Genomic DNA, 14502 nt, shown 5'->3' with positions numbered 1-14502 from the left:
GTGCTCTCTCAAGCCCTCTTGCTTTCATCTACAGCAAAACCTGTGAAAAACACTGGATTTTGATTGTACCTGCAAATATTCCTCTTTCCTATCCCATTCTATCTCACCAAAACTTCTCAAAACAAAGCATCCCCTGACTCACAGTGAAGAGCACTCTCTCTCCCCATCCCTCCCTCTATCCTCGCATGTCTGCATGCCAGCTCAGCCTGCCCCTTCCACCCTCCCCTCCCTGAGCCAATTCAGATGCTCCTGCAGCAGGGAGCAGCACTGCAGCATGTAGCAGCACCACCTTGCCTATGAATATCCTGCTCCCTGTCAACTCTTCCCTTCCACCTCTGCTGTAGCTCCTCTTTCCTTCTCTCTTCCAAGGAAGACAGAGATGGCGGAAGGGGGAAGCCTCCCTCGGTGCCAGATTTTGGAACAGTTTGGTGCCGGGTAGTTCTGGGGGGAGGAAGGGGAAGAGGCGATGGGGAGCATTTTTTCTTTTTGTTAAAAACAATAAATAAAAACAGATGACCCAGAAGGCTGGAGCATAGCTGAGAGCCACCTCCTGTGCCACTACGCACGTGTCTGGCTTGTGCCTCGGCTCGCTGCCGGCAGTGGGAAAGAGGGCAGAAGGGGAAGGGAAAGGGGAAGGGGCATCGGCGGCTCAGTAGTTCTGCGTTTGGTACCCCTGTGTCTCGGTGTCAAAAGCATCTGCTGCAGGGGGCTGCTGGTACGTCCCCACCGCATCCGTCGCATCCTCCTCGTTCGTGTAGGGAGCGTAAGGCATGCCGGAGTCCTGGCTGGGGTCCATGTAATCCTGGGAGAAGAGGGCCGAGTCGGCACCCAGCCGGAAGCGCTGATACGCCAGGAATGCCTGGCCAACCTTCAGGAGGATGGAGAGAGATGGGAGGCAGAGAGGGGACGGGAAAGAGAGAAAGGGGAACGTGCCGAGAGAGAGAAATAAACAAAAGGGAGGTTAGTCATGGTTACAGGTTAGTGTGTGAAGTCCATTTGGGAGACAATCCCACAGAAAGCAGCGATCCCTTGGCAGGGAGAAGAGGAGGGATATGGGATGGGGCTGTTAGCAGGGGCACGTGGGCACTTGGACTCCAGCAGTCTTCTCAGGGCATCCCCTGCAGAGGTGAGTGGTCTGGAAGGCTATGAGCTGCCCGTGGGGGCAGGGTTTGGGGAATGAGGGCTGGCAGGAATAGAGAAGACACAGCAATGGGGGGCAGAAGGCATCTTCTGGCTGAGACATGAACAGTCATTAAAAGAAAGGCACGAGTGTTACGCAGCATTAGTTAGACTGAGGGAGAGAAGGGGCCAAGGAGGAACACACAGATGGAGCCAAGTGCTCAACAGCTTCCTCTGTCTGCAGCCCTTGTCCCCAGGCTCCTCGTCACTGAGGGGCATTAAGGCAGCAAGGATGGGGAGTTGGGGAATAGTGTGTTGTATTCTTCCTGAAAAGTAATGTCTCTAAGCCGTCGGACAGCCAGAAAGGCAAGGAAGCCCTGTGAGGAGAGAGAGGGGTGGGAGGAGGATCAGTGAGAAAGATCAGAACAGAGCATTTGAATGAAACTGAAAAACAAACACAAAGATCCAGGGAAGAGGATGCCTTCAAGCACACGCAGCTCATGTGTCCAGGAGGACCCTGCAAGTGCTGCAAACACCCCTCTCCAAAAGGGTCCTTGCACAAGGCTTGGTTCCCAACATGCCTTCTGCTAGAGCTTGAGGAATGCTGCTGCTTGTCTTTGGCTCTCAAGGTGGGGGTCACACTGCTGTCCCTTGTCTCTACTGCCACCCACCTCGGTGCAGTGCCCAACTACTGCAGTCACAGGTGCAGACTGCATCCCTAGAGATGGGAGAGATGCGACTGCAGCCTCTTGTGGCCACTGAGGACATTTCAGGTGAGCCCCCAGCCTGCAGCTCCCTTCTCTGCTTAGCCTCATTGACCTACAAGTGCTGTTCAAAATCCTTTCATGGACAAGAAAATGCAATGGAGCTGCTGCCCATGGGGACCTATGCTGGAGCAACTCCTGAAGGATGGGCCTCATACTACAGAGCCATGTTGGTGCAATGCTTAGAAAGCTGCAGCCTGTGGGAAGCCCACGTGGGGTCAGTCTGGAAAGGATGGTATTCCATGGGAAGGCCCATGTGGAGCAGGGGCACGGAATGACCACGGAGATGACAGTGGTATAGACTGACCACAGCTCCCATCCCCACCCTCTGTGCTGCTTGAGGAGGAGGAGGTAGGTGGGTTGGATGGGGAGGAAGGTATTTTTAGTTCACTTTTAGTTCTTACTGCTACAATCTATTATTAGTAGACAACAAATGCTATTAATCTCCATATGCTGAGCCTGTTCTGCCCGTGACTGTAACTGGTGAGTGATCTCCTTGTCTTTATTTCAGCCAACCAGCTTTTTCCAATGCATTTTCTTCCCCTGTTCTTTAGAGGAGGAGAAAGTGGTATAAAGGAGCCGTGCAGCCCGAAACCACCACACTAGGCTTCCCTCCTAACTGCCTCCGCTCCTCCATTTCCTTCCCCAAGGCCATGTCATTTCCAGAAGGAATCACTTATCTTGTCACCTCCCATTCCCGCCAATACAATTGCAGAAGAGCCTCAAACTGACACTGTGGTTGCTTTACTCACCCAGGTGAAAATGGAGAAGAATGAGAATGTGATGGCTGCTCGGGCTGCGTCTCCTCCCTCGTTCATTGGGTTGTCTTCTTCTTTTGAAGCTTGCCACTGGTTAGTCAGAAAGCAGAAGCCAACAAACCAGAGGAATGCCCAAAATGCTTCAGGGGACAGAGATCAAGAAAGTGCGTGTGAGCAGAACATAAAGACATCACACTGATCTGCAAACTACAACCCCAAGCAACCCATCATCATGCTGCAAACTGGGCCATGTGTTGGTCATGAGGGCTTTCTAAGCCCAAATGAGCTTGCAGGTTCACTGAGGTATCATATCAAGCTGCGCTGGGTCCCTCTCCTTTTCTGCCCTGTTGGCTGCATGTGGGACTGCTAGGCTAAACATGAACCAACTTGGAAGACAGAAGTCCTTGACAAATTCAGATGCTGTGCTCTTGCTCCACTTGTGGTTCCATCACACCACTGTGGATGTAGGGATCTAGGTAAATTGAGCTAACCTTCAGGGCTGGATAAGATCTGGACAAGATCCTGCACAGCTATCAGGATGGGGAACGCCAGGGATCTGGCAGCAGCCCACCATCAGCAGCAAGACAGCAAGGAAAGGGCAGAGAAAGCCATTTGGGAAGCACACCTGAGACGCCGATATCTGAGAGCACTGCCTTCTTGCGGTCCTTGACGCTGCTGATCTGTGGGAAGTAGGCATCCAGAGCCAGGTAGAGAAGGCAGCTGAGGAAGGCGAGGACACCCACGGTAATGCCATAGTTGCAGGCGTTGCGGTTGCGGTTGAAAATGCAGTGCTCCTCTGATTCGTCCAGGCGGTTCACATACCCCTCATTGACAATGGAGCCAAACACCACGATGGAGAACACCTGGGGGACAGGCAGAGGGACATCAGCGCAGGTTGCTCTGGATGAGCTCCACGGAACTTGGGTGAGCCCCCATCCCGCTGCCTCTCCTCAACTGCGGCAGTTTAGCACGGGTGGTTTTATTTGATTTCAGAGGACTAGCTTAAAATAGGGCACATCTAGATGGAGTCTGTTCATCCATCTGATCCAAACCGATGTGAAGCAGCCTCAGCCTGGAGGAAGGGCGGCTTCCCGCAGACACACAGTGAGGCGATGCACAGTGTAAATGCAGATACAGCTTGGGTGCGGGTGCCTGCGTGCAAGGGCTCCCAGCAGCAGAAATCCGCTTAGTCTGCACTTATTTTCCCACCCACTCCTTTCCCTTCTAGGAATTCCTTGTCTCACTACACATTTACGCTCCAATTTTATCCATCTGGCTACTGTGCTCCTTTCCTTCTTCGCCTTCCCACAGCCCCAGATCTTCCTGCTGACCCATAGGCTCCTGCTCTGCCCATCTCCTTGCACATAAGCCCCCTCTCCCCATTGCCCTGCTTCAGCCCAGCCCGTGACACATTCTAACCTTCCCCACAGATTTTGCAGAAGCACCAGGAGTCTTCCCTACCCACCAACAATACTGCAGCAGCGCATTATGTTATATCAGGTAGAATTAAGGATGAGGCAGAGATGCCATAATCCACACCTGCCAGTTTAATCTTTGCTCATCGAATTAGCCTTTCCTCCTGCTGCATGGCCAGCCATCTCACACAGCAGGAGGAAGAAGGAAGGAAAAGAAAGGAAGGAAGAGAAAAGGAAGGAAGGAGAGAGACGAAGGCAGCATGCACAAGTTTCTCTTTGCAGGGTGTCTTGAGATCTTTAGGTCTCAAGACAACCCAAAAAGCAAAGCAGCAGCAGCTTGGTGAGCACAGGGAAAATTAAGTGTTGATAAACACCAAGCCCATACACAGTCTCAGGCTGCTTAGAGAAGCTGTGAATATCCCATTTCTAGAAGTGCTCAAGCCCAGGTTAGATGGGGCTCTGGAAAGCCTGATCTTGTTGGGGGCAGACCTGCTCAGGGCACGGAGTGGATTTTACTTTAAGGTCCCTTCCAAGCCAAACAGTTCTATGACTCAATGATTTCCCACCGGTGGGGTGGATGTCTCCGGCCCATAGCCCAGATCTCTGCTGTTTGGCCAGTGGCATCCCTGTACTCAGCACTGGTGAGGCTGCACCTCAAGTGCTGTGTTCAGTTTTGGGCCTCTCACTACCAGAAAGACATGGAGGCCCTACAGTGTGTCCAGAGAAGGGCAGCAGAGCTGTGAGGGGTCTGGAACACGAGTCTGACAGGGAGCAGCTGAAGAAACTGGGGTTGTTCAGTCTGGAGGAAGCTCGAGACCTCATCACTCTCTACAGTGACCTGAAAGAGGCAGTGAGGTGGGGTTGGCCTCTGTTCCCAGGGAACAGCAACAGAGCTAGAGGGAATGGCTTCAAATTGTGCCAGGGGAGGTTCAGGTTGGACATTAGGAGGGATTTCTTCTCTGAAAGAGCGGTGCTGCAGTGGCACAGGCTGCCCAGGGAGGTGGTGCAGTCACCGTCCCTGGAGGTGTTCCAGAGCCGTGTGGATGTGGCACTGAGGACATGGTCAGTGGGCATGGTGGGGGTGGGCTGGTGGTTGGACCGGGTGATCTTAGAGGCCTTTTCCAACCTCAATAATTCCATGATTCTATGATTCCAAGAACCAGAGGAACCCTATTCACTAGCCCTGACAGCTCTCAACTGGCCACAATGCAGCTGCCAAGCTTGAACAAGTATCTACTGATTCCAGTGTTGTTTTTTTTCACCCAAAGCCTCATCATTCAGTCCCATTTGGATTGCTGACCCTGGGTGTGTTTTTGACAGCAATATGACATAGATGGGGATCCTGCTCCTAACCATTGGGACCACATGGTTTCTTTGAAAGACATTTCTATGCTAGGAAATAAAATGACTGATTTGCCCTCCTCCTTCTTCTATCTGAAAATGAAAACTGTTCCTTTACTCAAATCGCCATGAAAAACAAAAGCCAGTAAAAATTATTTCTTCCTGAAGCAAAGTTTTGTCTTCAAAATTTTGGTCTGAATGGTTGAGAAAGGCAGCAAAATTGCTGACAATTACACACATGGTCTTTCCTTGGGAAATCTTGCACACCTTAACTGCCAGCAGGGCTGGCTGATCTGCCTGGCATCACTTGCAGTAGTTGCTGTGTTCCTCTGACTTACAGCAGGGCCATCTCCTGGAGATGAGATCCAGGTGCTCCCAGGGCTCACATGACTATGGTAGGATTAGATGACCTTGGTGGTTTTTCCAGCCTTCATGATTTTTTATGATGCTATGACCAACTAAGGCGTAAGCCTCCTGGTACTGGGGCTACAAAGTGTGTGCCTGGTTTTCTGCAGCACTAGGCAGAAAGCATACCTTCTCTTTGGAAGATGAGAACAAATTCCAAAGAGACACAGTCCAGTGTTCACTTTCAGTTTAGGGCTCAAAAATGGTGAAATGTCAATTGTCCGAGTCAGGCCAACCTTTGCAACAAGCTGCATTGAATCTCTGCTTGTCCATTTTTGGTTGAGTGAACCTCTTACTCCCCAGAGACACTTCTGTTTACTCTGACTCTGCCTTGACACACATCTCTCCTCTCATCTTCGGGTTTGCTGCTGACCTAGAAGGGCTCTCCCTGAGCAAAAGCAGCAGAATTATTCTTTTTTGCACTTGCTCCTTCACAGCTGTCCATGTCAACACTTCCTGATGAATCAGCTGCATGCATGAGACTGAAGGGACTGGTTGGAAAAGACCTCTAAGATCACCTGGTCCAACTGCCAGCCCATTCCCACCATGCCCAGGTCCTCAGTGCCACATCCACACGGTTCTGGAACACCTCCAGGGATGGTGACTGCACCACCTCCCTGGGCAGCCTGTGCCACTGCAGCACCACTCCTTCTGAGAAGAAGCTTTTCCTAACATCCAACCTGAACCTCCCCTGGCACAATTTGAGATCATTACCTTAAGGCCATTCCACAGATTGGGAAGAGAAGCTTGGCAAGATGTCTCCTTACCTTGGTGCCACTCCCCTGGGGACTGAATCCAGAAGTTTTACTGCACACTTAACCCCAGCTGTGTCTTTGGCACAGGTGGTGGGTGGAAGCTCAATGTCTTTGCAAGGCATTTCAGACCAATTAAATACTCAATATTTCCTAGGTTGCACAAGTTGTGCATGTGCCAAGATAATCCAGGCAGCAGGTGCAGTGTGAATGCCTGCCTGGATTATAAACAAAACACCACAAGCCTGCAAGAATAAAGCGTTTATGTTTCTGTCATCAGCACATCTGCATCACTTAAAAAGAAATGCCAGCCACCCTCCTTCCCCTGTGCACTGCCATTCCTCATTATCTGTTGGACTACAGCACCCTCATTTTCCACTGCAAGTGCCTGGTAGCATCCAGGGAAGCCCAGAGCCAGGCACCTTGTACAGCTGACACAGACAGAGGAACCAAAAAATGAACTGCATCCCACCATACAAAGCCTTGTTTAAATCCTGCCGGATCTGCTCTGGCTAGGCAGAACCTGCTGAGCATCATGTGAGGTCTGTGCAATGCGCCCATCCCCATCCCCAGGCATCATGTGATGTGCCCCGGCACCCTGCGGGGATTTTCCGGCACCTCCTCCCAGGAATTTGCCACAGTTTCTTCCCCAAAAGACCTATGACAGCCTGAGCAGGGACAAGGCTATTGAGTTAGGGTGCCCTCCAGCCATGGGCCCTGCTGCTTCCTCCCCTGCTTTATTCCATTAGGGAGAGGAAACAGTTCAGTGACATAACATCACCCGTGGGACTTCAAATCCAATCCACCTCAGGCAGAACAAAGCGATGACCTCTCCCATGCTGATCTGGCAGCAACGAGCAAGAATAAATCTATTTAAAAACACGAGGATGAGGAAGAGAGCAAACTGAGGAGATGATGGGGTTTCCATCTGCACTCATTCACCCGCAAACACAGCTTCTGGAAAGCATCAGAGAGCCCTGTACAGACGTGGATTATTATTATCATCCCCATCGTTAAATCTGCTTGTATTTAGCTCATTTTGAAGAAAAACACACGCGGCTTTGGGTGCATGTGGGAGCAGCAGCCTGAAAGCAGAAGGCCTCTGTTTAACTCCCAGCATTCTGGTAAGCTCTGATCCCAGAGCACTGCCCACCCCTGTGAATCCCCCCTGCTTTTCTCAGCTCCTGGAGGCAGTCCTGGCCAGCAGCCATGTGGCACTCGCCTCTCAGCTGAGCTGGAGCAGGTGATGCTGGGGGGAGCAGCTCCACATCCCTAATTCCTGCCCTGGGATCAGAGCAAGGCTCTCCCTGCCAGGCAGGTTTTGTTCACCATTAACCCTTCCGCTGACCACCATCGCCTCTCCTCCATCATGCTGGGACCACATAGCACACTTTTCTCCATCAGGGCCTGGCCCTCAGGACCCTCTGGAAGGATTCACTTTTATTTCAGAGCAACCACAGCCATTTGCTTTGGCTCCAAGATCCTTCCTGGCAGTGTTGCGCTGGGAAAAGCACTACATGCCATACTCAGCCCCAAACTGGCTGCACACATCCACCACCCTTCTGCTGGCACAGCCTGGTGCCCTATTCCCAAAATCCTCATCTCACCATGAGTCCTAGCAGCACACAGTGGCCATGGCAGCCAAAGCCATCCAAGGTGCACACAGTAAGGGCAGGAATAAGGTGGGGACTACAGTTGGCCCCAGACTCATCTGCTCCAATGCTAGGACAGCGTTTCAGTTCACACTTTACTTATTTATGGAGTTGGTGCTATGTTCAAAGCCTGAGGGTTGCATCCTTCCGTTGGTGTCGAGCTGCTCTGTTGGCCAGCTCTGAGCAAATCACAAGTGGAAAATTTTGCTTAGCAGGTACTATTTTGGACAAAGTCAGCCATAAGCAAAGAGGCAGTATGGGGAGTAATGCCTTAAAAAAGCCTCCAGAGCATCCAAGTAATCTGAGCTCGCTGGATGGGCTCTCCAGAATTGCTAGCCTTTGCCACAGCTTAGCATCCTCCTTTCCAAATATACCCCATCCCTTCCTCCTCTGCCAGCCCATCTGCTCCTGACCCCATGGCCCTCCACTGCTGGCAAAAGCCAGCATGGCCACCTGTTGGTACAACGCCCTACACTCATCCACACCTCGATGTCGCAACCAAGTTTGCTACAAGGCATGACCCAAGCACAAGGTCACTTCCTTGGGAAGCAACCATGGGATGTTCTGCTCCTTGTTAAAGCTCATCACATGAAAGTGGCTACATGGAGCCTCCAGCCTTGAGCATTTGAACTCCCTCCCACAGGGAGTGAGAAGGGCAAAACAACCATGAACTTGTATTTTTTGAGTGAAATTACACCAATTCATGGAAGGGCCCTGGAGGTGCTCAAGAACCATGTGACACTGGTTAGTGGGCAAGGTGAGGGTGGGCTAATGTCTGGACTAGGTAATCTTAGAGGTTAGAAATAACCTTAATGATTCTATGATTCTATAACGGTTCTGGTGCTAGTCACAACTTGAGACAGGACTTCAACACCCGTTAGAACCCTTCATGGTCTCAAGGCTGAAAGACAAATTCAGGACTAAATACATGGGAGGCAGCTTGTGGCTCCCTGGCCAGGAAAAGTAGGCGGAGGAATCCATGGCTGGGGAGAGAAAAGGCGGATGTGCCACTCAGGACCACCTTGCCAGGTCTTGGCTGACCCACAATGGATGTGACCTCCTCAGTACCGTGCAGGGCTGGTGAGCCCCATCCTGTCCTCTGCCAAGGTCAGAACAGCAGCCATAGGGGAACGTTATGGGGAGATGCTGGTCCCCAGAACGTTCTCCTTGCTGTGTGCTCAGGGAGCACTGAGATACTCCGGAGCAGAGCAGGTGCCTAATAAAAATACAGATAACCTGCTCTCTCTTTGTCTCACCTTTGGGAAGCCAGAACCCCGCAGTGCTCGAATGAAGTCATGAAGGAAAAAAAAAAAAAAAGAAAGGCAGAGAGGGTGAGAGAGAGAGAGAGAGAGAAAGAGGGAGGAAATTCTGCCACAGAGATTAGAAGCGGGAGAGCCTTTGTAGGTCACACTCCGTCCATCATACTCGGGCAGGCAAAGGGATGGGGCTACGCACCCCATCTCAGCCCCAAGCCTGATGTCAGTGAATCCAGACATACGGACAGATGGATAGACACCTGCATTAATGACATCCTCAGCCATCCCAGGGCTCTACAGCCCCCCTCACGTCGCAGAACCCTGAGGGACAGACAGCAGCCCCATACCCAGCTTCAATTCCCCGTTCCCGCTTCGGTGCTTATTTCATTTTATTTCATTTATTTTGCCCCGTGGGTGCCAGCACGCTCGTGCCCTCTCTCCTCCTCCCTCCTCCGCTCCCGACCCAGACCTCAATCTCTCCCGCGCCGGCTCCTGCCGCAGCTCACTGCCTTAATCCCAATGACCTTCGTATGGAGACGCGCGGGGCCGGCAGCCATAGGATGGGGGAACGCATTAGGAAGAGCAGCAGACTGAGAGGGGAAAGGAAGAGGAGGGAGCACAGACTCCCTCAAGCTCACCTCTGCCACTCTGTATACCCCAAGGCATCACCTCCAGCCTGCTGGCACCCCGCATCCCATAAATCCCCCAGCCAGGCGGAAGAACGCATAGATCCCCCAAGCAGATGGAGATGGACGGAGAGCCCATCCCGGCTCACCCCATCCCTCCCCAGGGCTGCAGTAGAGTGCTCTCACCCCGCACGGCCCCATGTGTGGCCCTATTGCCCTGCACATCTGCGTACCTATAGCTGTGCATCTATGGGGCTGTATGCATATGGATGGAGCTATGTACGGAGATCGGCACACCTGGAGGCAGACGCGGGCATGCGGAGATATATGTCTATGGATGGAGACGGATCCCTATGGAGACGTGCGTGTGCGCGGATATGCCTCTCCAATACATGCGGAGAGCTATGCGTGCACGCACGGATGACAAGCAATACGTATTACAGCATACATAACATCCAAAGCAACACGATAATCTGTATTATATAACCGCACACACACACGCACATGCATGCGCGGGGGGAGCAGAGGGCCCCGCCGCTGCGCCCCGCACCCCCGTCCCGCTCCCCCCCGCTCCGTGCCGCGGCCTCACCCAGGAGAGCAGCCGCAGCAACGTGTGCGGCTGCCGGAGGAAGGCCTGCGGATCGAAGGCGCCGCCGGCTTTCCCCGCTCCGAAGGCGCCCCCGTCCATGGCGGGGCCCGCGGTGTGGTGCTGCGCGGGGGGCTCGGCGGGGCCGTGCCGTGCCGTGCCGAGCCGGGCAGCGCCGCGCCTGGCAGCACGGCGGCGGCGGAGGCGAGCCGCGCGCTCCCGCCGCGGGGCCGCGCCGCACGCGAGCGCGCACTCCCCCTCCCCACCTCCCTCCTGTTTTGCGGCCGCGCGCGGAGCTCTGAAGCGGAGAGCTTACAGAGCAGATCCCACCTCGCCTCCCGCCGCTCCAGCCCGCGTGGGCCCGCGTTTCCCGCGGTGATGCGCTCTTAGGCAGTTAGCATTAGGGTTTGGGATGCTTTTGGGGGTGTCCCCAGTCGTCAGCCACCTCTGAGGGGAGTGGAGAGAGTTTTGGGCTGTTGGGGGGCATCTGGGAGATGTCCCAGCTGTCAGCGAGGTGCCTGCGCTCTCCACTCCGTCATAGAGAATCATAGGATGGTTTGAGATAGAAGGGACCCTTAAAAGCCATCTGCTCCAACTCCCCTGCAATGAACAGGACACCTACAGCTTGATCAGGGTGCTCAGAGACCCTCGAGCCTGACCTTGAAATTCTCTATGGATGGGACATCTGCACCTCTCTGGGCAACTTGTGCCAGTGCCTCACCATCCTTAACATAAACACCTTTTTCCTTTTATCCAATCTAAATCTCCGCTCTTTTAATTCAAAACCATTTCCCCTTGTCCTGTCCCAACAGATCCACTACAGATTCTGTCCCCCTCTTATAGCCCCCCCCTAGATACTGAAGCATCCCTATAAAATGGTGGCAGGTATGGGGTGGCCCTTCATTGTGTGAAGACACTCTGCACCACATCTCCACTGGGCCAACCACACCTCCAGCCCTTCTGAGAAACTGAGCTCAAAGGCTGATGAAGCAGCATGACAGGTCGGACCGCTTCTGGGCCTGTCACCTCCGGCTCATGCCTGAACACAACCAGTTCCATGGGGAACGTGCTCAGCTTGCTCCAAGCATGGGCTTGTGTTTTTGGCAGAACCTATGAGCCAGCCCTGCAATGTGACCCACCTGTGCTTTGTCTTTAGCTCTCAGAGCAGGATCTGGCTCTATAGGTCGGTGTTTGCTTCAACTCTTTAATTAATGTTTGCAGTAACTCGGTATAACCATAATGTGCAGCCCTTCTGCTGCCATCAGCATCCCAGCAGTGGGAATACAGGTGGCTTTGGCAAGAGGTGTGTGCACGGAGGAAGTGGCTGGCCCAGGGGACACCACCAGCCTACAGGATGCTGCCCCAGTGATCTCCCTGCAGGACACTCCTGATGTCTCAGCCACCCAGCCCCAGAATTACAAGCTTTGGGACCTCGATCAAGCTGTTTTTGTCACCTGCCCTGGAGCTCCCTACTCCCTTTGCTTTTCCATCCACAGAGTGGGTGTCTTGTGTCTCAACCACGTAAAAAACATGACAGCCACACACTGACCATTGTTATTGCAAGCGGTGACTGGTTCCTTGTGCTTTTACTGTCCAGGTAGCACTTGGGATTAAAGATGACAAGCCTACAACCCCACACCAAGGATCAGAGCCACTTCAGGTCATATTTCAGCCAGAGTCATGTGTCAAATCAGTTATCCTGCAATGGCACTCACACCGTTTCAGGTCTAGGGAAGTCTGAGTTTCAGCAGCCTGGTCCTATCCGATTTCCTGGTGCCCACAGAGGGAAAGTGAATAATTTAGCTTCCATCCTCCATCTCCCTTCCTGTTCAGGTTTCATCTGTGTTTCACCCCTGTGCTGATGTTTCTGTGGAACAGCAGAGCCAGCATCAGCAGTACATGGAGCAAGAGAAATAATGCGTGTACAGTATGAATGATAAGATCTCCAGACAGGTCCCACAGTAAGCCTTATTTTTAGTTCCTCTTCTGAGGCATAACTTTAGCACTTACGTTGTTGATATTGTCTATTACTAATTCAGCAGTAGCACAGAGAGGCCCTAATTGAATTTGGAGCTGCGTTGTACCGAGCGCCATGGAAATACACAGTGGGACACAGTTCCTGGAGAACACACTATCTGCTTGAGAACGTATCCCTGTGAGAAGGAATTTATTTGATCTCCCTCAGTGTTTTAAGATATGCAAATAAGCAAAACGGGTGCCAATGTTAGCAGGAAAACCTATTTTGTCTTATGAATTTTTAAATATCGTGTTTCCATTTCTTTGTTGTTCCTCTGTTTCTTCACATTGCCTAACATCTTTTTTTTTTTTAAAGTGTGATGAAGATTTGTCAAGCACTGTTTGAGTTACAGATCATTAGGAGATTCATTCAAGAAGTTGCAGGTGTTTTACTATATACTACTCTTTTTTTTTGTTGTTTAATGAAAATATAACATTGTCTGTATGTGTGTACACACGTTTTCAATAAATTCAGTAAGGTATTTAATTTTTTTTTTTTCATGGTTCTGTTACAGAAGCTTCATTGCAGGAAAGACTTATTTGCTTCAACGCTTTTACCTAAGGCACTCTTCATTGGCTGCTCTGTATATTCAGTGCTGTGGAAGAAAACCAAACACATCCAAAACTAATTCATAAAATTCAGCTAATTCATATTTCCAAGCTGGCTCAGCAAACTTTGTTATGCTGTGACAACCGTGGGTAGCTTTGCATAAAGCTTCCAGCAGCACAGCCCGCCTCTGCCTTGGGCTTTCCATTCTTATGGATGCTGGTGGGCAAGTTACAAACCACCAATGCCAGCAAAGCTCCTGCTGCTCCCTGCCTCATATTCTCCCGCATTTCATAAAATCATTGAGGTTGGAAAAGACCTCTAAGATCACCTGGCCCACTCCCATGATGTCCTCTGACCATGTCCTCAGTGCCACATCCACATGGCTCTGGAACACCTCCAGGGATGGTGACTGCACCACCTCCCTGGGCAGCCTGTGCCGCTGCAGCACCGCTCTTTCAGAGAAGAAATCTTTCCTAATATCCAATATGAGCCTCTCCTGGTGCAACTTGCAGCTCCACAGGCTGAAAACCTCCCAGCAGTCTGACTGCTTTCTGCTCCTGATACCATCCAATGTGCAAGCAAAGGAGCAGTAAGCCGTGCCAGTGCCATTCTTTTTCCAGGACACTGCTATGGGAAAGGTGAGTTGTGCATTCATGGTGGGGTCACCGTCCCTGGAGGTGTTCCAGAGCGGTGTGGATGTGGCACTGAGGACATGGTCATTGGGCATGGTGAGGATGGGCTGGCGGTTGGACCAGGTGATCTTAAAGGTGTTTTCCAACCTCCATGATTCTGTGGATGCATATGAAGGCCACATCTGCATGTGAGAGGCTGCTACGCTTCTGTTAGGAAAATTTCTGCCGCAATCAGCTTGCTCAATCATCTTTATCAAAAAAGAGACAGAATAGAGTCTTCAGCTCTCTTCATTTGAATAACGAGAACCCATAGGGAGCATCCACTGTGTGTAAGTTTTTTTAACCAGATCCTTGTGACTGAAATTCTTCTCAGCTTTTTCTTTAATTTGCTTTGCAGGGACCTCCTGTCCTTCCTTTTTTCTTCCCAAATTTTATTTGGGAGGATATTCCCGACATTTATTTGGCAAGGACACCTTCTCCTTGTTTTTCCTTCACCATGCCAAGCCTTACTGCCGCCTGGAAAAAGCAGGTCGACGTGGAAAGAGGAACGCAGACATAGGTGCGTAGCAGCAGCGGGTGAAGAAGACGAGGTGAGCACCTAAGAAATGTCAATGCTTTCTCCGGGACAAG

At 51.7% G+C, this 14502-nt stretch overlaps 1 protein-coding gene across 2 annotated transcripts; it reads right to left on the bottom strand.

The window, feature by feature from the left end:
- Nucleotides 1–649: 649 nt before the first annotated feature.
- SYNGR1 (synaptogyrin 1) lies at nucleotides 650–10776 on the bottom strand (the record flags this gene model as incomplete). 2 transcript variants are annotated; one of them, XM_079539418.1, is made up of 4 exons in its annotated part: nucleotides 650–868; nucleotides 2636–2781; nucleotides 3267–3504; nucleotides 10678–10776. In XM_079539418.1, the coding sequence occupies 4 exons, from the start codon at nucleotides 10774–10776 to the stop codon at nucleotides 650–652; spliced, it is 702 nt and encodes a 233-aa protein (XP_079395544.1). The 2 variants fall into 2 exon arrangements, with proteins under 2 accessions (XP_079395544.1, XP_079395545.1); XM_079539419.1 differs by lacking the exon at nucleotides 650–868 and adding an exon at nucleotides 1398–1496.
- Nucleotides 10777–14502: the final 3726 nt, after the last annotated feature.

This window comes from Tetrao urogallus (genome assembly GCF_951394365.1).
Source record: "Tetrao urogallus genome assembly, chromosome: 1".
Classification (NCBI taxonomy): domain Eukaryota; kingdom Metazoa; phylum Chordata; class Aves; order Galliformes; family Phasianidae; genus Tetrao; species Tetrao urogallus.
Note: the sequence above shows the minus strand (reverse complement) of the source record. Positions and strands in the feature narration are given on the sequence as shown.